At 39.8% G+C, this 26,051-nt stretch overlaps 1 protein-coding gene across 6 annotated transcripts in view; it reads right to left on the bottom strand.

The window, feature by feature from the left end:
- The window catches only part of MYO1B (myosin IB), a 99,490-nt gene that overhangs the window by 51,247 nt on the left and 22,192 nt on the right, over positions 1-26,051 (bottom strand). For all 6 annotated transcript variants that reach the window (XM_079311803.1, XM_079311804.1, XM_079311806.1 and 3 more), the window contains exons 3-5: positions 21,431-21,546; positions 3,715-3,809; positions 868-972 (exon numbers count right to left, since the gene is read on the bottom strand). In XM_079311803.1, the coding sequence (XP_079167929.1) occupies positions 868-972; positions 3,715-3,809; positions 21,431-21,546 (316 nt within the window). The remainder of the gene's footprint in view (positions 1-867; positions 973-3,714; positions 3,810-21,430; positions 21,547-26,051) is intronic.

Raw genomic sequence — 26,051 nt, 5'->3', positions numbered from 1 at the left:
TGACACTCAGCAGTCTTTACAAACAGCACATATGATCTAGCCATAATGCAAAATTGCCTTTTGACAAATGACTGTCTCAGGACCACAATAGCCTTGAAAATTTTGGGGAAGACTGAGCCAGGAATTGACACAATAGATCTAAATAAGTCAATGTTAACCAAGGAACTTCTGAAAGCAATTATTAGACAATGGGACAGAACTGCAAGCTTTGAGGATCATATATCCTATCTCCAGAAAAAAAAAAGAGAAAAAAAAAAATCCTGTTCCTGGCAGCCAACATCTTTAAATTAAAATTACTAATAAAAAATTCTTTTATGGGAGATCAGGAATGGCAGTTTTCAGGAAAAACAAGCCAACAGTCACCAGACCCAAGAAACAATAAGTCTCAGGGAACAAGAGGCATGCATATGGATTGGCTTAGTTTTTTTCTAAGATCCATTTCTTCACCTTTTTTATTTTTTCCTAAATGAGAAATAATGCCTTACAGAGCTTGTTTGTTTACTAGGGACTATAATAATATGATTTGGAAGGAAATGAATCAGAGGGATTGAAGTCAAGTGTTTAGATACAGACAAGCATCACCAAGGCAGGGTTAAGGAAGGGTAAGCCCTCTGAGAGCAGCAGGAGGAGGCTGGGAAGTGTGACCTAACTTCCTGAGCTCTTCCTTCATCAGGGAAACCAACTTCTTCTCAAGAAAACCTACACACAACTGAAGAAAACCCTGCAGATGTATCCACATAAAGCATCTCCTATAGTTTTGGACACCAAACAACAATGAAACATCACCAGACATATTTTTCCAAACCAGCTCAGCACACCAGCACACACACAGATAATATGCCCACACATATTCTGTGAGATTCTTACCTTCAAGGACTGGATTTGACTGCAAAAGCTGTTCTTTTACTTGATTAACCTCTGCTCCTTTTCCACACACAGCAGCTACATACGACATGACAAGTTTGCTCGCCTCTGTGGGGGAGAGCCAAACAAAACAGTGACAAGCATTGGCAAAAAGGCTGTAATATGATTTTACAGACTAAATCTCCATCCCATTTTCTCAGTGCCAGACAGGAACTGTGAGCACATTCATTTCAGTTTTCTCCTGCATTGTTGTACCATCTGGAAATGCAGAAGGAGCACACCCTGCTCTGAGACCCATGCCATTACACCAACAATTCTCTTGATTTCTCTAACCTAGCTAAAATAAAAGCCACCACTGGATACAGCACATTACTTTTTCCTTTTTCACTTAGCCTCAGTAAGAGGCATTCTTCAAGGGAAGAACATTATCTCCTGCTGAACACATTGGAAAAGTTTTAATCCAGCCTGAAAACAAACAGGCTCAGGCAGTTTCAAGGCACAAAATTCAATCAGTTTATATCAGCAGATGCTCAATAAGTGCAAATATACAACACTTACACACATGTAATTGCACCTCTAATCTACAAGCAACTGAGTGACTGCAACATCACATAATGTGCTGCAGTTTGAAAGTAAAACCAGCAGGGAAAGTGAAGCATTCATTTAAACAATAAAACTAATTTGGAAGTGCTTTTAAGAAAGTCTGGAACAATTTTTGGACTCTCAAAGCTGGGTTCACATGGGTGTCAATCATCCATGATAGAAACAAAGATTAGATAATCCATCCAACCCTTATGTTTTTGCTGGTCAGGAAAAAGCAGCTGGAACATGATTTTTGTTTATAAAGAGAGTCTGTGATGGTTGCTGCAATACAAGATAGTGAAATTTGAGGCAGTATCAACTGATATACAATATAATTACTAACAGCTGGAATCCCAATCAATTCAAGACTGTGGTCATTAAAAAAAGAAAAATCATTACATTACATTTGAAACAGATCTCCAGAGATCTGTAACAAATTTAAGGGTCTCTTTTCAGGAAAGAACTAAGAGATGAGAAGTTATCCCTTGGATGTTGAGTTTTCCTATTTAACCAGATTTGTTAGTTAGCATTATATTACTATCCCATATTGTAGAGGAAACTGAGGAAACCTGGCACACAGGAAGCAAGCAGGGAGCAAAAACTCTAAGTATGTCCAGAAGGTGTCATCTCCTTTGTTTGTGCCTCAAACCCAGCTCTCATTTTTGACTCTGCTCCCTTTAGAGCTTGGAATTACCAAACTATTTAATTTCAAGTATTTCCTAAAGCAGTCAACATCTTTAAACACAGGCACTCAATCATTGAGAGAAATATGCACCAAAGCAGCAAAAAAAACCATTATAATAGTTTACACACAAGGACTTCAGTGCAGGCTTTGAACATCAGCAGAAGAAAGTAAAAGCTCTTTCTCTTATTAGGAACTCTGGGCCAAGAAAGACATCAGGAAGGGAGTTATCACCCTAACATTTCAAAACATTCAAATACACCACTCATTCTAGTGATGCACCATGTTTTCTTGCCCAATGTTACTATCAGCTAACATTAAAAACATGCAGAGAAACAAGGATTTAAAAAATTGGAAGCAAATACATAGACCAAATTAATGACAGTACAGTTTCAGTTCTTCCAGGGCAAAAATGAACCTCTCTACAAATCTAAATCTACTATTTGCATATAGGGAAGTTCAACAACTCAACCTCTGATTGACCTTTCAAATTAATAAACCAGGAACATGTGTACCTCAGTTGCATGAGTTGCTTGATAATTCACAGTTCATGAGGAAATCAAGACATTAAGCACCACCAGTACAGGACTCTTTGCTAAAGTCTGAGCTTTTAGACAGAACCTCAAATAGTCATAATAATAAGAGTTTGGGGTTTTTAACATGTTTTTCTGTCATCAAACTGGAAATAAAGATTATATTACAAGACTTCAAGGCCCCTCAATTGGATGCCATTAATCAAAGAGCACCAGAGATGATGCCTACACTTCATACATACACAAAAAGTCTTGGAAAGCAACTTCTTGTTACCTCCTTTGAGTCTTGCTCAGAATAAGCACACAAAGCCCCACATATTCTTGGATGGAAAGGAAAAATCTCTCAAATTCCTTGGAAACAGATGTATGCCTTCCTACCCGCTGTCTCTTTTGCAAGTCACCTCTGCTTTAAATTGCTATGTTTGAAAATAACTGGCTTCTCTCTTTTTTAAAGCCTACCTAAAATGCACTGCAGTTATGCAATCCTCACTTGGTTTTAAAACTTCCAGTTTTAAAACTAGCAGTCATTTTCAAGGAAATGTCAGCTTTGGCTAAGAAACTCAGTGTTCTGGCATACAAGCCAATCTTAGCATTGCAGCTGAGCACAGTGTGCAAAAGACTGATAAAATTTCCAAAGTAGTCAGCTACAGTTATTTCTTTTTCTTGGATGAATAGCATAATCCAGGTTTTAAAGGCATATATATATTGAGAGACAAATGGAAGTATCAGAGCACTCAGTTTTCTATGTCTTCAAGTTTTCCCACCAGGACAGCCTAAATGTGCAATACTCTGTGACAAGCCAGCATTACTTTGGTACAACTCTGGATACTGATGAGGACACTTTATTAACATGACACGGGACTTGAACATGGTGACATTTCAAAAAACTCTATTTTATGTGAGTCCACAGCTGCAGCAACAAGTGTGGCAGCCCTCACTTTCTGCAATGGCCATCCAAAATGACATTTCTCAACTCTCACCAACTCCAGCTTCCCTTTGCAGGACTCTGAACAGCCCTGAATGCTTTTCAGTCAGATCCCAACTGCTCCTCACCTGTTTTCCCAGCTCCACTCTCTCCTGTGATAAGGATGCATTGGTCTTTGTCCTGGTCCCTTAAAGACCTGTAAGCTTCATCAGACAGAGCAAAGCTGCAAAGAAAGAAAAAGACAATTGAGAATTAGGGGAAAAAAAAAAAAAACCAACCTACTAAATACTGACAATAATTACAATCTGTGCTTTGCACACCCAGGAAGAAAAAAAACAAAAAAAAACAAAAAACAACCACCCCAGAAAACCAAAACACTCCAAGTGCTAATGTTCCATAAGTTCAATTTTCAGAATATGAAGTCCCACAGAAGTAAAATGAATACTTTTTCTCAGAGGCTTACTTAGACCTCTTCCAGGAACAAGCAAAGATAATCTTGAAGTTTTCCTAAAGACAGCAAAATCAAAACAAAATAACAATTTTAGGGAAATATGGCTATTTTTCTTCATTGAACAAAATGTCATATTCTCCACTGAAAAAAATATTAATGCAACAACAGGGTATGGTTTGACTGCAGATGTCTCTAAGACAAAGGAATGAGGAGAACCCTGAGCAATAATTTCACCATAAGGCACAGTCCCTACTCAGTAAGAAGAAATCTCACAACTTTATAAAACACTGAGCATTCTAGTCCTTTGGGTGTAGCTGGACTTGTGCATGAATATTACCCAGTAAGTGTGATGTCATATAATAAGAACCAACAGATTTCCTGTACCAAAAATGTCTTTTTCTGAAGCTCAGAATATCATGACCCTGAAACTCCTGGGCTGCAATTTGAATCCAGATGTGTTCTGCTATCATGCAGTAACATATACTTTGGAGAAATGCAGATGTTTTACTTATATTTAGTTTCTCTTTAGTAGTAATTTTGAGACAGAATAAAGATTTTCTTTCAAGTGAATTTTTTCAATTAATGGAATGAAGTACTCTGGAAACTAAGCATTTTCCCCTTTGAAAAACTTAAACAAGTAGTATCTGAAAAAGGACATAAAAGCAAAATCCAAATAAAAAGCACACGTGCATAATCCAATTAAAGAAAAAATATTATATCCAAACATGGCATATTTTTACATGAAATAAACAGCTGTTCAACAGACCAAGAGCTTTGTTAGATTACTGAATCTAGTAAAATATTTAGTGTTTATATATATCCAAAAGTGGATATTGTTCATTATTTACAGCAAATAAACCATGCACAAAAACCAGAAATGAACTCTCAGGTCAACACAAGATGCAGAATCATTGCAGGTTCAATGAACTTTTTAGAAACTTGATTCTTTATTCTACAACAGTTCAGGAACTTCAGCTGATCACAGCAAACAGATGATTAGTTCTTTTGGACAACATAGCTATATGGTGCTTTTTCTCCACAGGCAACCGCAGCTCCTTGATAGAAGAGCAAGCTTTTGTCATGACACCAGTTATGGGAAGCAGGAGCAGGATGCAAGCAGAGCCTTTTCCAGAGGCTCCTGCTGCTGCAGTTTGAAATCTTCAAATATTAAACCTACAAACACTAAAATCAGTCCATACTTATTGCTGAAAAAGCCTTAGCTTCAGGCTTTTCTTCCCAAAAAGTTTATGAAGACCATGACATGCTGTCTACAATTTATCACCAGGTGCATGTGCAAGATCATTCTTTCCCCTTCCTCATCCCTCACCTCTATTAGGCTCATCTCACATTTGCTTACTTGGGTTTTGGTTTTGTTTGCCTGTTTGGCTTTATGGTCACATTATGTTACCAGCCCAGCCATCCTGCAAGTGAGGGCACTCTGAAAGGTTTGGGAAATGGGGGGATGAAATAATTCCTTTGCTCCTGAGCAATAACACACACCCCTCCATCTCCAGGGTCACAGCATGTCTCCATGCCAAGGATGCTCACACCATGTTATCCTGCCAAGGATGCTCACACCATGTCTCCATGCCAAGGATGCTCACACCATGTCTCCCCCCTCTTTGTGTCCCTCCCATCTCCTCTCCTGCAGCACACCTGCCTGCCCAGCTCCCTCCACCACTCTCACTGCTTTTCTCCTGTTTTGTCCAAGGCACTAAATTACAATTCTCCTCTCTGCACAGATGGCTGGACTATCCACCTAACACTTGGGATCAAAGGTCATTAACTCCTTTTGGTACATATCCCACTGAACCAGAGCAAGGCTGATCTCTCAAACCTTAATACTGCTGTGCTGATTGAAGCATTTGAACTCAGTAGTTCAGCTGGAGGTGAAAATGTGTTTATGAGAGAGTAGCAGGCTGTAATGTTTTTAGCATTACAACAAAGTCACATTGTGATGTGGCCAACATGCTGGAGAGCTAGCAAAAAAAATATAAAATATTTTGCTGCTGCTGAGAGACCATGACACAATTTCTGGCACCCATTTTACTGTTTGGAATCCAAACTACAGTAGCAATAACACTTTACCAGACTCTGTTACAGACATATTTAGGAAATTAATAATATTTTTTGAATGCTGCTGCAGATACACTTGCAATTTGAAAAGTAAAACAGCACTGAGAAAAGTTTATTCCAGCACAGACTACCTTCCCTTTTACAAGGAAAAAATAAAAGCAACAGGATGAAGAGGAAAGAAATAAATTGCACTGAGCATTCATGGGCCATGTGATACAAACTTCAACAATAATGCTGTGATTTCCACAGGTTTGACTGAGGGAAACTGTCTTTCAGCAAGAAGATAAGACTCTGAGACACTTTTCAAATTTACAGACTGGATGGCTCATTCTGTGCCTCTTGTCCTTCAAGCAGTCTTGGCCATCAACTAGTTTTTCACTTCTGAAACAATTTTCTTGGCAGTAGTGTCACACTGGAAAATGAAACCAGCATCAAGCACAGAGGAAGTATTCTCTGTTGATACACTGAGTTACGAGTTAATCAGCTTAGTACCCATTCATCTTTTCGAATACACTGAATTTAAGTTTCTCAACAGCCCCTGTCAAAATGTATTTTACTGCTTGATGTATTTATTAGCTCTGCCTGCACTGCATAAAGACACCAAATCATGCTTTTTCTCCTTCCTCCACAGAAAAACTGAGAGCCTAATATTGCAATGAGGTTTCTGAAGTTGGAGGACAGAGGGGGATTTCATCCAGTTCTGGTTTAATCCAATCTAGTCAGAGATTTCCTGCCATTTTCTTCAATCTACACAACCCACAAAGCCTAATATTCCACCAGGGTACCAAATAATATCTGCTACAGACAAAAGAAAAAATAAACCAACTAATTTCAAAAGAAGAATCTCCATAAGTACTTATCAAAAGTGACCCAGTAGAAGTGTTGTAAAATCTACCACTGGTGTTTCAGCCACTGCTGCAACAATCTAATTAGAGGACAAATAACCAAAAGTCTATTTAAACAACTAAGCAGTGTCTTTCTGGCACTGCAAAAAGCAATAGCACATTTATGTCAAATCTTTTTAAACAAAGATCTTTGTCTCAAATAAAAAGATAGATCTATTCAGATGTCATGTTGACTTTCATGGCATAACATTACACCTCACAGTCCTTCCTATCTATTATCAAAATCTATCTTTACAGTAACAGAAAACCCAAACAAAAGCAAACTTTGAGTCTTTTAGTTCAAACACCGTCTGATTAAAAAAATAGAATTTCGTGCTATTCCCTATTTGTTTAAAAAATAATTTAATTTAGGGTCATTTAAGTTTAACACATATTAATGGTCTATAGACCACAAAGAATCCCAGCCTTTTCCTTTTAGCAACATGAAGGGACATGGCTCTGTGACATCAACATTTGCAACCATGGATTTAAACCACATACCACTCCTTGAGCCACCTCACAATTACAGAGCCTAAGTAAAATTTTAGAATAGTTTAAAAAGCAGTTATAAACCATGTGTTTCGAATTAGCCAATGAGTGTGTCAGCAGTATCAGTTACCATACCTTATAATAAGCTCTCCTTTGATTTTTAGGTTTTCATGGAGGGAGATGACATTCTCTGACCACAACAAACACAGAAGTATTTACTGGAGCTCTCTTTTAGCTAAGACTTAAGTATAGAAGCAATTTGAAATCGAGACGCCGCCCACACCTAGCTCAGAGAGAAGCTTCTGCTTCTTTATAGCCAGCCACAAGCTCCAGATGGCCAGATCTGTCACTGAGTCCCAGCCCAAAAATCTAACAAAGGGAAACAGCACAGCCTTCCCAGGGAGATTTCCAAAGGGCACTGACAATTTTCAGCATCTCTGTGCTTGAACAGTACACTGGGGTCAGGCAGAGACACCCTGAAACAAGCACAAGTGCTGCACTCAAACCCTCCAGACTGCACCCACCATGACCAAAGCCATAAAAACCTCCCTCTTATAGTCAGAAATTCACTTCACAGGAGCAGCTTTTCTTCCATCTTTTTCCTTTAAGCCAAACTCACCAGGATTAGTATTTTCCAGGTACCGGTGCTTCTTTGTGTTATCACTTCCTTCCATCCTTCCTTTCATTTGCCTTAGCAATTAAAAATAACTATCTAACACTACTTTAAATTCTCTCCAATTGCTCTTCTCATGCACCAATAGAGTCAATTCACTTCTTCACCAGATTCAGAGATTCAGAGATCCTTGGTCCCCATTTTAGAACATTGATTGCTTGATCTTGGCTGTTGGCTGACAACTCAGTAACTACTTCCAAAGCAAATGAGAAAAACCTCTTTTCTTGACTGTTCTGATTCCTAATGAAGCAGAGTCCTGGTACCAGGGCCCAACTGCTCAGGTACCATGGTTCATTTCTGCCCAAATGTGTCTAAACACACTGGCAGGATGCTTATCAAAAACTACCACGCTAGACTAAAAAGAACAGCAAAAATACATAAATTGTGCATGCACTTTTAATATAAATTTTACACAAAATGTAATTTAATTACTTCAAGGTTACTTAAGAGAATTGTTTAATTTCCTTCCTTCTTTTTCTGAATGCATAGAGGTGCTCAGTAGCAGGGTAACAGCAAATAAACTATTTCTTTCTCTCATGACATGCAGTGGGAAAATGTCAGAATTACAATTTGTTTCAGTTTGAAAATTCTAACAACCTGAGCTAGTAAGAGTTGAAGCAGATTTTAGAAAGTGATTTGAGGCTTTACATTGTAAATCATCACTATTTGCTATTTATATCCCTCCACCCACTGAAGCTCAGTGGAAAATTCACCATTCAGGAAAAACAACTATAAGGGATTATTTATAGTATTAGCTCATAGTGCAGAATCATTTAATTGCCCTAAGGATAAAAAGTGTACTCCCATTTTCCATAATTACAAACTGTCTCATGTTCAGCACTTTGACACACTTGAAAAGAAAAGGTTGATTAGCCTGCCACTGGAGTGAATAAAGTAACAGCTGAATTGATGGAGCATCAGCTAGGATAGACTTTCACAGGCAAGCAGCTGCTCTTTCAAAAATGCCAATCAGGGACAAAAAATAAAACTAATTTAAACACCAGGATAAAGAGGTGTGCTAAGACAGATGGAAAGCCTTTGCTCCTATTCATACCCTCCATTTCTGTTTTCCTGGTGAGCAAAGAAACCTGTTTTATCAACAACACTGTGTGGCAACACACACAGCAGCAGGGTACCTCCTGCACAGCCTCCCCACTTGGTTATTCACACGAGCCACTGTGACATTATTAGATGCAGAATAAAGCCCAAAGCTGTGCAAATCAGCCCATCTGATTTGTAATAAGCTGCCATCATTTAGGGAAGGGAAGGGACAGAAAAAAAGGGAGGGGGAAGAGGACAAAGCCACTCAATTTTCATGAGTAAAACACTTCAGTACACAGGCTAATATTAAGGCAGAGAGATTTATTTTCTGGTAGACTGGGAATATAACATAACCTCTGATGCTCATATATAAACTGAAGTTTAGCAAAAGACTTGTCTCACACAAATAATCTGAGGTCTAGACAAAAAGAAAAAAGTTCTTGCTGAAAATCTTCAGAGTGAAGCAGATTTAAGATGTCTTCAATGAACTTCAAGTCCAAAACCTCCCTACAGAGAGGTTCAGACAATGCTTATTCCCAAAATACTGTGCCTGCATAACCTCCCAGCTCACCAAAGCCTAGTCCTTTTCCCTCTCACAGGATGGTACACATTTCCACTCTAAGGGAGGCTTTATCAGTTTTGATCACTTCCTTTTACTATAAGAACAAAAAAATAATATTGTTTTAACCAACAGAGATCTTTCCCCAGCACTGTACAGAAAAGCCAAAAATGCAGCCATTGATTTTCTGCCTATTTCAACAACATCTAAGACATCTTGTCAGAGCTCACATTAATATGATGGAAAACAAGAAGTGCCTTTTACCAGGAGCCTGAGACCCAGCTGCTGCCTTATTTTCCATCACCCAGCGCAAAACAAGATCTCTGCATCTGAGGATGATCATGCCACCTGCCAATCCAGATTACCTGAGTTTTAGCAAGCCTGATAGGCATGGCCACACCCCATCCCAAATGCACTACAGGAGCCTGCAGACACCAGGGAGCAGCAGCTTCATGGCACAGCAGAAATGCTGATGGCAAGCTCCTCATTTTTCCCCAAGGACTTTCTGAAGCTTCCCAGTCCCTGAGGCTGGGCTTGTAAAATTTAGAATTTATTCCACTTCCCTGGTTCAAATGGAGCAGCAAGGGGTCAGACAGCTGAACAGTAAGGGAGGAGAAGGGCAAACTGATTTGCCATGCTTGGTTTCTGCCAGAGTTTAACTAGAGGGCACAAACTTATTTCAAATCCCAGTTTGCTGTTTCATCTATTGCAGAAGCAGATTGCACCTCTGAGCTTTTGCACACATGTGGAAATGAAGGGCTGCTGGGATAGAGAGAAAAAAGGGAGCAGGAGAAAACAGTCATTCCCTTTCTGCATTGAAATATAGACACTCTCAATATTTTTACAGAAAATTGAATTAGTTGCTGTACCTAATACAGCATGTGTCTGAAACACAGACTTGCCAAACACACATGTTCAGTTCAGCTTTGACCAAATTTTACATGGAGAACAAGAAATGCTTTGATTATGCTGCTACACCATGAGAATAGGATGCTATCAATAAACTCCCCCCAAAAAACTGTAATTCATCTTGTCTTAGCTGGCTACAAAGAATATGTTTTCCATCAAAATAAAACAATGCCAAGCAATTATTCTTCATTCTTAAAACACAGGTAGAGGTTATAAAGAGGTCCTTATAATTATTCACAGCTATCTCAGAAATAACAAGCACAAACTACAGTTAAGTTGGATACTTACAAGACAAGACTCTATAATCCTATTAAGAGGAACAATTATAATTTGTTTCTTCCTATATAGACAGGAATATACTATGGATTGCTTTTCTCCTTCCTTTTTAATTTATAAATAGGATGTATCTTTGGGACTTACAGTGTGTGCTTTTCCCAGACAATGGCAGAGCACTGATTTGCTCTGTTCAAAAATTCCAGTGACTTCTTCATCTCACAAATGAAACTACAACAGGGCAGAACTGGTTGTGGGGTTTTCCTGGGGCATTAACAGCATGGTGCTGCTCTTATGATTTGACATAAAAAAAATGTTTAGATAATAGTGTTCCATGTCTCTGCCTCAAAAAACATTCTCCTACTTAGAAAATAGAAAGCCCTGCTATTTTTTTTCCTGCAGCCATAGGAAGCATCCTGAAGTCAGAAGGCAGAAATAAGTAATTTCCTCCTGATGCAGTGTCAGTAGAGATACAGCAAGTCAAGTTTTGGAACCATGCAGGGTTTATTGATACCATGTGTTCACACAGGGACTTCCCTCACTCCAAAAAATTTTATTGCAGATCTATCAATCAGTGCTTTCCAGACAAATTTGTTCTACTTTGCCAACTCAAGAGAGAAAAATTAATTCCTTTATTCTAAAGTAAAGAAACATGTACCAGTACTCAGGGACAGAAAAACAACAAAGTGAGGTGCACAGTTTCACATCCTCACTGCACAGAAAGAAACATGTTTTAAAAGGTCTCACCTCACAAGAAAATAATCCAGCACAATTAAACTCCAGTGTGCAGCACATACCTGAGAGCTACAACACCTCAAAAAATCCATTGTGGAATGAATCCACAGCTCTGTCTGGTGAGACAGGTAAAGAGATGTCAGCCATGCATTGGTGCAACACACTGCAGCGGAGTGCAACAGCTTGCCAGCAGAAAAAATGCCAAGCATTCCACCAAATTCATACCATGGTACTGGAGAAATAGAGTCACAGGACTGGATTGGAAGGGATCTTAAAGATCATCTCATCCCAATTCTTCTGCTGTGGGACATCTTTGCTATCCCAGGTTGCTCCAAGCCCCATCCAGCCTGGCCCTGAACACTTCCATGGATGGGGCAGTCACAGCTTCTCTAGGCAACTGTTCCAGTCTCTCAGCACCCTCACTGGAAAGAATTCCTCCTGACACCCAATCCAAACCTACTCTCAGCTTGAAGCCAGTGACTCTTGAACTGTCACCTCATGCTCTTGTCAAAGTCCCTCTCCACCATTGCTGTGGGCTGCCTCCAGATGCAGAAATATGTCACCCCAAAGCTCTCCCTTCTCCATGCTGAACAACCCCAAATCTCTCAGCTTTTCCTCATGGGAGAGGGGTTCCATCCATCCCTCTGATCACCTGGAGTCCTCCCAACAGGTCCCTGTGCTTCTGTGCTGGGACCCCCGAGCTGGATGCAGCCCTGCAGGTGGGGTCCCACCAGAGCAGGGCAGAGCAGCAGCAGAGACATCCTCACACCTCACACCCTCAGAGCTGTGTTTGTAAGCTAAACTCAGCTGCTAATCACCAGATTCGAAATCCAGGCTCTGTAACAAAGGATAGAATGCAGCTGCCCACAAGTTTATCAGAGACAGCAGTGGCAGAACTGCAAATAAAAGTAATTCACTTATCTGGAAAACATCTGAAAGGCAATGTCAACACTATGTAATTACATAGTTATGCTGCTACTCTACTCAGAGGTGTTACTGACTCCTTTTTGATTTTGCAAGTAACTCTTAAGTTCTCTTAACAAACCAAGCAGTTTGTTAAGAAGTTAAGAAGCCTTACACAACCTAATTTCTGCCTCCCAGCTCTCTTTTCCAAATACAGTCCCTGCCATGAACCCCTGGGCAAAGTAGGCACTAAAGCTTATCTGAGCTTCTGAGAGCTTGTTAGCCCAGGCAAAACATTGAGCTAACATGCCTATCTAGTCTGTGAAATGGCATTTGCTCAAGTTTGTGAATGAGATTCATGGACATACGTCCAAAATTATCTTTCTATGAATGGTCAAAGCAAGAAATAAAAAGCCTCCTTCAGGCTGCTCAAACACCAGGCTCCAATTCAGCCCATGTGGATGATTTCCAGCAACAATCTACTGCATCTATGTCCTTGGCTGGAATGCTGATGCTCAAGGAGGATGTCAACTGCACATATTTGTTTTCATCCTCACTAAGAATCATCTTGGAGTAATAATTAAGACCAGTTGCAGCTTGAACTCCACAAGGTTTAGCAACTAAAAATCATTTCTGCAGTATGCAAAATGGAAACTGCATGGAAGAAAAATGCAGATTTAAACTAATTTACTAAAATGACCACAATTAAACTGTCTTTGTAGTTCAGACCTTTGTTTGTAAACCCGAGTCCAAGCTCTCTTATCTATTCAAAACATAAGTACAAGATTATTCAGTGTGCTAGACTGTAAATATTAAGACTGTATTTCCTGATTCCTAACTTTTTCAAGTTTATCCTTAATAACCCAAACTACATTAACCATGCTGTACCCAGAACTGAACAAAACAGAGTGTTTTGCATAATGGTGCTGATAAAAAGAGATTGTATGGGAAATGATCTGCTGCTAATGGTGGTACAATATCTGAAATTTTACTAGGGTTTCTTTAAGGCTTTAAACATCAACCTTGTTTATGCTGTATCAAAAATCACAACAAAGGCTGCTAGCAGAGCAGATGGGCATTTGCTGGTGGGCTCTAAATTGCTTAAAGGGAAAAAAAAAAAAAAAAAAAGAAAAGACAACCATTAAACACAATGAGACACCTCCAATGAAAGAACAACAGCTGTTCTTACTTACAATTTGAAATCCCAGATCTTAAAGAGAGTACCAGGCTGCCAGGGCAGGAAAGGCATAATGAAAATGTATACACAGTGCATAAAATAGGATTTGTCTCCTTTTTGACAGGGCCCCTACCTGTCCTCACTTTTCAGACTATATTTAAGAAAGGGAACACAACAGTGTCTCCTTTTTAAGTATAACTCATTATTTTCATTGTGCAAAAAGTCCCAAAATTCTAATGAAAGGAAAGATGAAGCTATTGAATGTTCTACTTCATGTGACAATGTGAATTAGTTTTAAAAAATCCTGTTACTTTATGTCCTAAAAATATCAATGGCATAATATGAATGCTAGACAGAACAATCCAGTTCCAGGAAAATGAGAGAAATAGGATCTGGCAAAAAAGTTACCATTAGTTTAGACTGCTGAAGCATTTACACACATCCCAAACATATATTCAGGCACCTTTTTTCCCCTTTTTTTCTTAATTATCTTCAGTCTCATAATCTAGGCAAGTTCCAAACTTTTCTGTGCTTACAAATAAACACAGACTATAACAAATACACTCACATGCAGGGGGGAAAAAATAAAAAATAAAGAGATGGTCACAGATAACCAAAAACATTTGACTCTCCCTCCCCAACGTGACTGAAGTCAAATGTGAAGTATGTTGTGTACAGGGATATGAGTAAATATTTGAAAACAGTTCTGAAAACAAAGTTATTCTGTTGAGGCTCTAAGCCAGCAGTTAATTCATGAAGGATGCTCCAAGATTATTTTCCTTTGTACACCATGACAACACTTACCGAGCTACAGAAGCATCTGGAACAGATCTCAAGCTAAGTGTTCCCCTCACAAAGTCCCTGTGTTTTAAAGGTACCCAAATTCTTGCATTCCTCTTCCTCAAGAAGCCCAGTGAGCACATGGGTGCTGGCTGGGACCACACACAGCTCTCCAGAGGAGACACTGATGGGTGAGCAGGCTCTCCTGGGCCAGGGTGGGTCCTGCCCAGAGGGGGGGACCCAGGGGCTGTGGCTGTGGACACTCAAACACTCTGTGAGCCAGCAGAAGTGGTGCTTTTGGACACCTTTGTCCTGGCAGAATACACTGCTGCAGCTCCTGAGACACAGAGAGATGAGGGAGGGTGAGACCAGAGGCAGTCAGCACTCTCCATCTCCTGGGCAATTTTGGGAGGCAGTTTTGCCTTGATGCTTTTTATATCCCCTGAGGTCTCCAAATATACTCCTCCCTAGGCTAGGGAGTGTTTAAATGCCACAAGAACACAGAAATGCAATCCTGTCAGCCCCAGCCCACCTGTACAAAGCTCTGCTGCTCCATGGCATTGTCTGCTCCCACCTTGGACATCCCATGGCCTGGACACCAACACCAAAAAGAATTTAAAGGGCCTTTTCACTTCTTAATTTAGACTGAACCACATGGAGAACAAGCAGAAAGGCTCATTCCACCAAACTTTGGAACCCAGTCTAAATGTCACTCCAGAATATTCTGAGAATTTAAATAAAGCACAGCATTCATATATACACTGCTTTTTCAGGCTGTTTATACTTCTTGGGTGTTGGGTGCATTTTTGGAGCTTCCTTACAACTGCACATCCTGCCATAAATCAGTTCCTGTATTATTCTGCATTATTAGAAAATTTCATGCAATCTAAAACCAGCAGCAAACAAGCAATTACTGTTCTTGTCAATAAGACTAAATCCAACTCTGGAGCACTGGGGCAAGATAGCTGCATTATGTGCTATACAAATCTACTACAACAGCCCTGTTCAAATTTCAGGAAAAAGCTAAATTTGTTGTTGTACATGGGAGAAACCCTGCTGTATACCCTAAGCCTTCAAAGTGGCAAAATGCTCTTCAGAGATCATTCACTTCAGTATGGCCACTACACATCTGCCTTCCTCAAAACTGCTCAGAAGGACTTCTGAGGTCTCCAACCAAGTGTAAAATGTAGGGAACTGTGCATGCCATGATTGGTGTGAGAGAACACAGCAATAGAAGAGGCTCTTCTCAGGCATGAAGTCCTTCTGGCTTTTGGAACCCCTTTACCCCTCTATGCTTGAGAGACTTATATTCATGGGCACATCACATCCAGCTCTGCCTCTCTGCAGAGATTGAGAGAATAATCAGTCTGAGTCCTACAAAAAAAAAAAAAAAAGACTTCAAGGTTCTCTCTAGGGCTCCACCCCTCTCTTCTTTCAATTCACTCCAAGCATGGGTTTAACAATCAGGTACTGACAGTCCTCCCTAACTGCTACCCATGGTTTCCACCAGCTGTAGATGTTCCCTCCATGCCCAGTGGTCAATTATGCCAACTAACCTCTGAAATTATCATCTTCCCTCAGCCATAAATCTCTTCTGACAGCAGAACTCTGCTGAGCCACATGAACAAGTCCAAAGACTAAGTCTCTGGAGAAGTCAGGAATTATTAGAAATAAGAATAAAATGCCTGTAAAATCAGGTACTGCAAGGTGAAAAAAACCCCAGTGAGATGGTTAAAAAATAAAAAGAAAAAAATAAAAAAAAAGAAAATGAAGATTAGGAAAGTACAAACTGAAATGGAAATGTTAAAATAAACATACTGGGGCAATGAAGGACACTTAACTATGTCACAGGCTCTCATCCCACCATCACCTTCTTCAAGAAACACAGACAGCTACTATGCATCTTGCCACTCTGCTACCTATGGGTAAAAGCTTAGTTTGACATAAGGAAAAAGCTATCATTCACAGCTGGGCCTTTATCACATCCTTCAGACAAAAATATTTGCTTTACATCATAGAGGAAAAAGAGCTACTGAAACCTTGGTGTTCCTGAAGACATATGATCCTTTAAAACTAGCAAAAAAACCAAACAAATAAAAAAAAGAGAACCAGAAGCAAAAAATAACTTCTATATTCAACATTTACATTGGCTCAAAAGTTGGAAACAGCAAATTGTATCCATTGTCAGAGTAACTGCATATATCCACAGGATAATGATTTATCCCCATAATTATCTATGTGACAATAACTGAAATGAGGAACATTAATAAGTTCCTCATTATTGCATTTTAACAGGTATCACATTGATATATTTGTGCTTGTATCCCATATAATAGCAAGCTGGTTTTCCGGAGTTGTCTGAATAAATTTAAGTCTAAATTTGAAAGCTTTACATGCACAACTATTCAGACAACTTCAGAAATGTAAATTTAAAATATTTAATAAGTAAATAAAATATACTGCAAATTGCCTAAGTGGAATTCAATAAGTGTCTGATAAAAGCCATCTCCAGATTTCTAATGCTGCCCTAAAAACTTCAGTGCATAACCAAAAAAAATGCACAGGGACTGAACTCTTATTTGAATGTAGCTGGCCATTAGCAGTACAGCTGCCACTTTTGCTTTGTCCCTCAATTTAAAATAATCTGTAATTCTTTTTGAGTAAGCAGGAAGGGCATCTCAGACCTTAAAGGGGAGCAAAAAGCCACATGCCACCTTCCCTGCCAGGGACAGAGAGCTGCTAGTAGCCAGGAGACAAGGTTAAAACAGGAAATTCAAGAAAGCACCTTCTCTCCAAATCTGTTACTGGTAGGAGAGTGGAGGTTACAAATGTGTGGGATGATAATCTATTTGATTTCCCATTGCACTCACTTCAAAGTTGCCAGCAGCTGCCTTTGTCACCAGTGAAAATCAATGTAAAGTAGCAAGATAGACAGCTTGGTTTGCTCTCAGGACTAGCTCAGCCACAAAGCAAGCAAAGCAGCAATTACATCAACTGAAAGAGCAATTACATCAACTGAGAGAGCAGAACAGAAGTGCAAGAAATGCAGCAAACTGTTTGAACACTGAAATGTCATACTCTGCCCTGCCAACTCAGAGACAAGTTTGATCCTGCCTTGCAGATAAAGACAAAACCAGCAAGATTAACAACATTAACACAAAAACAACAAGCCAGCAATTAAAAAGCTTGGTAAACTTCCTATTACACCTATGCAAATAGCCACAGACTATGAAACCAAGCATTCCAGGAGACCTAGAAAAATAACACTTTTATTACAGAGTGCCACAACAACAGGAGCAGAGTAGTGCACTCAGAGAGGAATGAACCATGGAAATAAAACCTCTTGGATCAAATTTTATCAGCTATAACACCATCCAAAATCACCTGACCAGAAACTTTCCAGCAGCAATTCAGTTTGGCTGCTCATTCAAAGTGTTACTGTGGCCCAGAGATCATTTAAAAAAAAAAAAAAAACAAAAAAAAAAAAAAACCAACAGAAAGACAAACCCTGCCCAAGCCCTACAATTAAGTATTAACTGGCGTCACTGAAAGCATCAGTCACTCTCACAGACACTCTTGAGGAAACACAGAAAAGAGCACAAGGTGTTCCCTCCTTCCTCTTTTAGATTAGGGCTAAGAAAGCACCTGAACGGATTTTTTACTCCCTAAAATGTGTTTTCTCCAGTCACCATATAATCCACATGTATAGATGTCCTTCATGCCATTATAAACGTCTGTCTATTTTTCCTTCTGGCCAAGCCTGCTCTTTAGCTGGGACAGCTGACACTCTCCAGCACACCCTCCTCACCCATCACACTGAGGCACACACAAATAGCTCCAGCCTAGATAGAAGCTCACACAAAATTTCTGGAAAATAAATTTTAAAAATTATTTTGGTTGTCCAGGAGCTCCCACATAGAGCTGTACCTATGAGAACATCCATCCCATGGCAGATTGCTCTAGAGATGCTGACACACAAACCCTGGGCTTCCCAAACCTGAATGTTCTCTCCAAAACTGCAGACACTGGAGAATTTGAGCTGTTATACCAACAGGAGATAGAGGAGTTCTGGTGCCATACTGACCTGGTTTCTATAGCAATGTCTAACCAAACCACTGCTAGATATTTTGTTTTAATTAATTGCTTGCATTTTTCTAGCCAGCACTAGTACCAAAGTTACATTATTTATACAAGAGATGTTGAAATAAGAAACACAATCTAATTTTAGTTCTAGACACACTTTCTAGGTTAGATGCATTAGTTTCCTCCTAAACAGTCATGAATTTTACTTTGCTCAGGATCACACAACAGCAGCCAAAAGTCCTTCTTTCCCAAGGCACACCTAAATGTTGCAGTGGGCTTACCCATAATCAATTCTTCAGAAGAGTCCATGGCTCAACAGAGATTTACACATCAAAGAAAACTAAGTACATACATTTCCACAAATCAATGGGGGGTTTTTACCCCCCCGGCAGAACAAACACCACAAACTGCAATTTGTCTCACAGCATCTCCTCATTAAAGTTCCTGAGCAGCTAAAAAAAGCCACCTTGAAGATTGCAAGGTCTCTGTGGAAGTGCAGAACCTCCCCAGACATGCCTGAACCCTGCTTTTAGCAGTGGCCCACTGCTGCCAGAGCAGGCAACCCTAAAATTAGCTGCAAGCTCCAAGGATGGGATGATGCCAGCTCCATCCCAAAGCCTGCCAGTCCCTAGGCTGTCCTGACCAGCAGGGTAAGCAGGCACAGAGCTGGTGAACAGCCCAGTGCAGGACTCTGTGGCCACCCTAAGCTCAACTCATGATCCACTGACCAAGGACCAGCTCCAGAGTGGGCAACTGGACTGGCACAAATCCTAGGTGCAGCACAAGGAACTCCACATCAAAGGGAATGAAAAGTGGTTTAGGTTTGCCAGAGATGCCATAAGGCAGCCCACATAGAACTTATTTTATACACCTACATTACTGCCCAAACATCTCCTGAAGATGGTGAGAAGTTTGCCAATTTTAGCAGAGCCAAAAGTGACTCTCTTTATTCTGCAATTCTCATAAGCATCTAGAGACAGGTGTGAAGGGAAGCAAGGTCACCATAAAGTAAGATCATTTTATATTTCTACAGTTTTGAAATTATATACCAATAATAAAATGCACAACAAAATTTTTTTCCTAAACATTGATTTTTAAAAATATTTTGTTCACTCAGCAGGTGTCAGAAGACAAAACTCTCACACAGAAGCAGTACAAAATAAAGAAAATTTGTAAAGAGATCATATCTATCCAAAACAAATTAGGCCCACACTCTTCTTGACTTGGGACTCTATACAAACTTGCAAGGAAAATGTATTACTATCAAGCAATTGAGAGCTCCTGACAAAAACTAAAAGTCAATATTTTCTCACTTCAATCTCCTGCTCTTAGATTTCTAGTGTTTGGGCTCCAGAAGTCCTGCTGTAAGGTGAGAACCTGACCCTACAATTACTGTGATTAGTGATGAATGATGTTTATGAAATACTTTTCTACCAAGTTCAGACTCTCATAATACACACAAGAATGACTCTTGACCATTTCTGTTCTGGAAAATCATCTCTCAAGAGAGACAGAAAAAATGTGGAGATCAATATATTACTATGTACTGGATTCAAGGTGTAACATATACTGACTTTGAGAATGTCAGACAAACTTTATCTCATAGGTTTTATTTTTAAAATACTCCATCATTTGACAGCAAATTTTATGCAGCTGAACAAAGTTAGCAGAGCAGAAAGTTCTTAGCAAGGAACTGTGTCAATTTAGCAGGCTATTGGGCTTGCTAAACAAAACTGTGAAGAAAGAAAACCTGAATTCAGCCAGAGTTCAGAACCAAGAGGTCCAAGAACTACCAGAAGCTTATTTGAGCTGATTATTGGGCTGTTTGCATTTCAGACCATGCGTGTGGGAGAGTGACAGATGAAGTGTAAAGGCAATAAGTTAATCAGAACCAAATAACTTCCAGAACACTTTCTACAGGCAATTTTCATTTAACCTAAAAGTTAACACTGAAGGAAGATGCATAAATGCATGGCCCTGCTTAGACACTTATCCAGCCACTGATTGCTCAAGCCAGTCTCCTGAATTTGTGGCTGAAGAGTCAGGTGCAACCCCACAACCAGCTGGAAACATTTCTCCTTCCCAGTGTCACACTGAGGGGAGGAACAGCTGGCGTCAGCCTCAACTCTATGACTGCAAGATAAAAATTATTACTGCAACATGCAGACCTTAAGGACCACTCTCAGCCATACCTGCAAACAGCACCTTGTCCTATTGTTCATCCTATTTTAGTCTTAAAGCCTGCATTATCTATTTATGGTGCTCTGGCTGCCCTCTATGAATGGGCTCATTCCCACCCAGCACAGAGAAGAGAAGATAAAGCTTTAATTCTTCTACAGTTACTATTCAGACATGTCCAACATGTTTCTGCATTTATCATGATGGAGGGGGGAGAGGTTTCTGCATTGCACAAAGGTAAATTAAGAGTTTCAGATATCAAAAGTAACACTATATTATTCAAACATATTTAACACCTCGAGGCTTCCTTGAGGCAGTCTGGACTTTGGAAGAAACAGACTTCCTTGAAAACAGACTGCTTATTTTACAGTGCTGTAATACTGGCTACTGCTAAAAGTAAGGGTGAAATGTTCTGAAATGCACATACCATGGTCCAAGTGCATGAAAGAAAAAGAGTAATCCATTTTAAGTTCCCTTTAAAATAGGGCTCAGCTAATAAAAATTCATTTTGGGGGAGTGGTGGTGTGATTTTCAGTTTGGTTGCTTTAATCAACAGATCGTTTGAGGAGAGAGACAGCTGGTGCCATCTGTTCCTGGCCAGGATATAAACTAAAATTTCTTTGCTGTACTTACATGTGAGGACTGAGTTCATAAAAGTTTCGATTTCTGTATTCTTCCACTTTCTCTGGAGTATAAATGGGTAGAGATCTGTAGGGGTTTATTGATATCACCACACTGCCAATGTATGTCTGTGGAAGGAAAAGAGAAAATTATTGCTGTTTTTTTATTTTTTTTAACATACCTTTGCTGCTTATATTATTTCCCCATTTAATAGTTTTGTGGAAACAAAGGAAAAAAAGAAAAGGCCTAATTGTAGCAATAAATAAAAATGTTCATACATTCTGAAACACCTTTTAGATGCTCTCTCTGTTGGGTACCAAGTAGCTATTTCTGCATAACTGAAAGTTTCTTGTGAACATTTTCTAAGAGAAAGCCCCATCGTACCATATTTCTGTGACTAATTCAGCTGGGGGAGGGAAAGGCGAGAGGGCACAGATGTTCACAGAGAACTGACTCCATCTGCATGGCAAATGTCACACGAGCTTTGCTGCAGCCCTTGGGCACTCACACCAAACCCCACAGGGGAAGGCTGGTGTCTGACTGTGCCTCTCTTCCCAACTTTATTTTGCCTTGTCAGAGCCTCAGGCACAGAAGAAACCTGAAGGGGAACAGCCTCAGACAGGTTTCTGCCAAAGGAGAGATTTACTGTCAGGGCTCAAGCCAGATAAAGTCCTGCCATGGTTCCTCAGCAGACATGAAGTGCAATTTTTATTCCCAGATTCTAAATGTCCTCACAGCCACCCTTGGAAAGCCAAGGGAGAAATGTGTTGTTTCACTCAGACCTCATGCACTGCTGGCCTGAAGAAAAACAAGTTCTGTACACCATGACTCCCATGTCTGCTCACAATTCACTTGCATCCTTAGAACTACTGTCAGACATCCCACAGCTTGCAGTGCCTCCCTCCAGCTCCAAGGGCTGCAGTCAAATATTGAGTGGCAAAAAGTGCCAAAACCCCATTCCATCCTGCCTGCAGATACTGACCAAAGATCAATAAAACCCCCAGTGTTTGGTATCTCTTTCCACAGCTGGAAAACAAGTAAGTACCACCTGATGAAACTTGGTTTTCCAGTAACCAGTGCTCCCTGGGAGGTGCACATGCTTTACACAAAAGCCCTGGGTTCCCATTACTTGGATTGCATTTCAGTAACTATAGAAAAAAAAGTATTTTTTTAAATGTGCTATGATTCTAAAGGGCTTCTGTGCAGAGATACCTCAGCAAAGAAGGAACAATCACTATTTGGATTTTTCCCCACTACATTTCTTAGAGAAAACACTGGGAGTTGCCCTTTTAAATGGGAGGAGAGGCATGAGGAACCCACTGCTACTGACCAGCATGTTCAGTAGAGCACCAAATTACAGCCAGGGCTGCAATAACAAATGAAAAATATTAATTGCTGCAACCCTTCCAGATCTAACTTCCCTGCCTAAAGAATTTCCTGCTAAATCAGGTCCTAAGCAGAAAGTGGAGAGAGGAATATTTCCCATTTTCCACTGCACACATATGCACAGGCAAGCTGTGAATTCACATAGCATTTTGTGTCCCAAACTGAGGATAAAACAAGTGGCATGAGGCCTCCAGAGTGTTTCCTACTCCTGGGATGGACCAGAAGCAGCCAAACTAATTCAGAGTTTTGCTTCTTTCAAGCACACACCACAGCGTGTGCTTATGTAAATGTTCTTCAAATAAAGAAAAAGTTGTTCTAGTTTTGTGGTCATCTTCCCCCTACGGAGGAAATAATTTTCCAACTATGTCTAATCTCCCTGGCTGAACAAGATGGAAATGCTAAAATTGCCTTTCTGCAGTGTTTACTTTGCACTCTCTCAACACATGCAGCCTTGGCAATTTGGAAGTCTACAGATTCCTGGCAAGAGTAACATGCCCAAGAGTAAGAAGCTTTCTAGTCTTCCCAAGTGCACAGATACTCCAATTAGGACTCTTCTCTGATAAAACATTAATAAATTGTTTCCTCCTAAATCTTTGGAATTTGTGAGCTCAGCCTGTTGTGAAACCAGTGTTGCAAAGTAACAGCAGAAGAGAGATGAAGGCCAAATCTTAAACATTGTATTTGGAAACATTAATTCTTTGGAGCACAAAGACTTGTCCCTATTCTGCTACCATATTAGCATACAATTTAATTGCTAAGTTCCTTGAAGTACCCTGAGACATCAAGATAAAGAAATATGAATGAAAGTGAAAACCTTGATCTTTAATTTTGAAGACAAGCTTTTAAATGAGATTTATTTAGAACCATGTCTTCATAGATAAGTGCTGCTTAGACAATGTATTTTGGGAATTCAACTCAGCTCTTTACTGCCAGATACAAACAAATACAGGCCATTTCCTAAAATACTAGTATTTCAAAAGGTCAAATGGCTATATTGAAACAAAGACATACTCCAATCCATTTTAAACACCAAGCCAAAGTGTGCCAAGAAGTCATTGGGTTTGTTGCAAAGCTGCTTACAAGAGCTAATACATTTCCTCTTCTGAAAATGCCAATCTCTCAAAGCTGATGCCTAATAGCTACTTGCTACTGGTGGTCTGTGAGATCCCACATAACAGGGATAAACAGATCTGGAAAATAGCTTTCCCACATAACATCTGTCTTCCCACCAGAACTCTATTATAAACAAACAAAATAAATGGCTTAAATCCTCGAGCGAGCGACAAGCACAGAAACATTCCAGTGCTGAAAGCAGAATGCCAGGAGTAGTGAGAGACCATACCACAGCACCCCAGGGACAAAAGAGATGCTTGAGTTTCTCTGCTAAAGGACAAAAATGAAAGAAGAGTGGCCTGATGATGATGGGTGCACAGAATACAGCCAGGAGATTCGATTTCTTTCTTGGTTTGACATGGTCTCTATCTTTAAAAGCCTTTCTGGATTTGTAGCAAAATCTCTGCAAAGCAACCTGCTATCTGCAGAGAAATTGCTGCTGCACACAAGTCAGTCCTGCTGTAAAATGCCACAAGTGCTAATACACCTACAAGTGCACTAGAATCCCAGGGGGCAACAAGGTTTCTCTCAATTTATTTAATTTGTTAAACTCTGGAGCACAGAAATAGAAAACAAAGAAATTTTAGTAAAATAAGATTGCTAGATTGGATTCTTCCATTTATGCAGGCCAGTTTTAATACTCCAGATATATAAAGTGCACATTCCTATAGTAATGGCTATGCCCAAATAATCATTTGGTTCCTACAGCTTTGAAGAGTTTCAGATCATGCCACCAAAACAATGCATTGAAATGTGAGACAATAGAGGAAGATCAAAGAAAAGTGTGACTAGGTTTTATTGTAATTAATCCAAAACCAAGGCTTGCCCAGCACTATTTTCCTTGTAGTGAGGGAGGGCTGTGTTTTGGGTTTGGGGGGGGGGGGGGTTTAATGTGACACATGAAAATTATATTTATAATATAATACTCATTTTCCTTTGTATTTGTCTGACCTATTACAGTTTTGGATCCTGCCAACTCATAAGCATGTGTGCCACTGCATGTTCAGAACAGCTGAGGCCAAGAAGATGGCAGAGGAAGCCTGTACTTACATGTTCTAAGTTTTCTGAGCTGTCTTAATCTCAAACAGCCATGCAAACTTAAAACTACAACTTTACTCTATAATGAAGTTTCCCATTTTAATAAGCATTACCAGCTAGATCAGTACTGTATTAAAATATCACTTATTATTTGAACAATCACTTGTGAGTTCAAATTTGTTTGACATTGTGGTTGGCCACAAGAAAACAGTTAAATGCACTGTACCTCTGGTCCATTGTGTTTTTTCAGGTTGGAAACACAAAGCTGAAGGAAATGATGTTTGAAAAGTGTAAGGAAAAGAGCAACATCAAGACTAAAAGCAAAGCCACCTGAGCCCATTGCTGTTTCTGGGGCTTTGATTTACTGTATTCTTGTGCAGGGCAATGGAGGTGTTTGTATTGTTTGGTGGAGAGGGATGGGCTGGGTACTTGAAAAAGAAAAACAAACAAACAAACAAACAAACATGCAGATTTCATCCTGTAACACTGTAGGGCTTGCCAACACAATTTCACACACAAAATAAACTCCACCTGTGATCCAAGCTGAGCAGCTGCACTTCAGGTTGAGGCACTGATTGTACTTCAGTGAGCTTGAGCAGGGAAATGTATCACTAGTCTGTGTTTGTTCAGAAATCCATTCTCCATGATGATGAAAACTCTCTTGCTCAAGCCCACCTTCCCAGAAACAACCTTTTAGTCCCAGAAATACACTGGACAAAGTCTGCATGTTGTAATAGAAAAAAAACCCAATCCTGGTAAGCTACTCTATGGGCTTAATTAACCAGGACAGGCAGCCTTGTAAAACCTGGAAAGGACAGTAAAGGCTGCAAAAAAACTAGCCAGAAGAGCAATGGATGAAGTCCTAAAGGGATGAGAAGGGAAAAAATAATCAAGGAAAACAAACTGAGTAGACAAAATAACAGTCCTGTACCAAGTACATTAATGGCTGAAGAAACAAAGCTCAAATAGGTCATACAGAGGCAGAAACCTACATCTGTATCCCAGAGCAAACAATCCCAACACAGGCAGCCTGTGTCAAAGAGGATAACCACACTACTCAAATATTCTTCAATATGTGCTTGAGCCTGCAAGCCAC

This window comes from Erithacus rubecula (genome assembly GCF_903797595.1).
Source record: "Erithacus rubecula genome assembly, chromosome: 8".
Classification (NCBI taxonomy): Eukaryota; Metazoa; Chordata; class Aves; order Passeriformes; family Muscicapidae; genus Erithacus; species Erithacus rubecula.
Note: the sequence above shows the minus strand (reverse complement) of the source record. Positions and strands in the feature narration are given on the sequence as shown.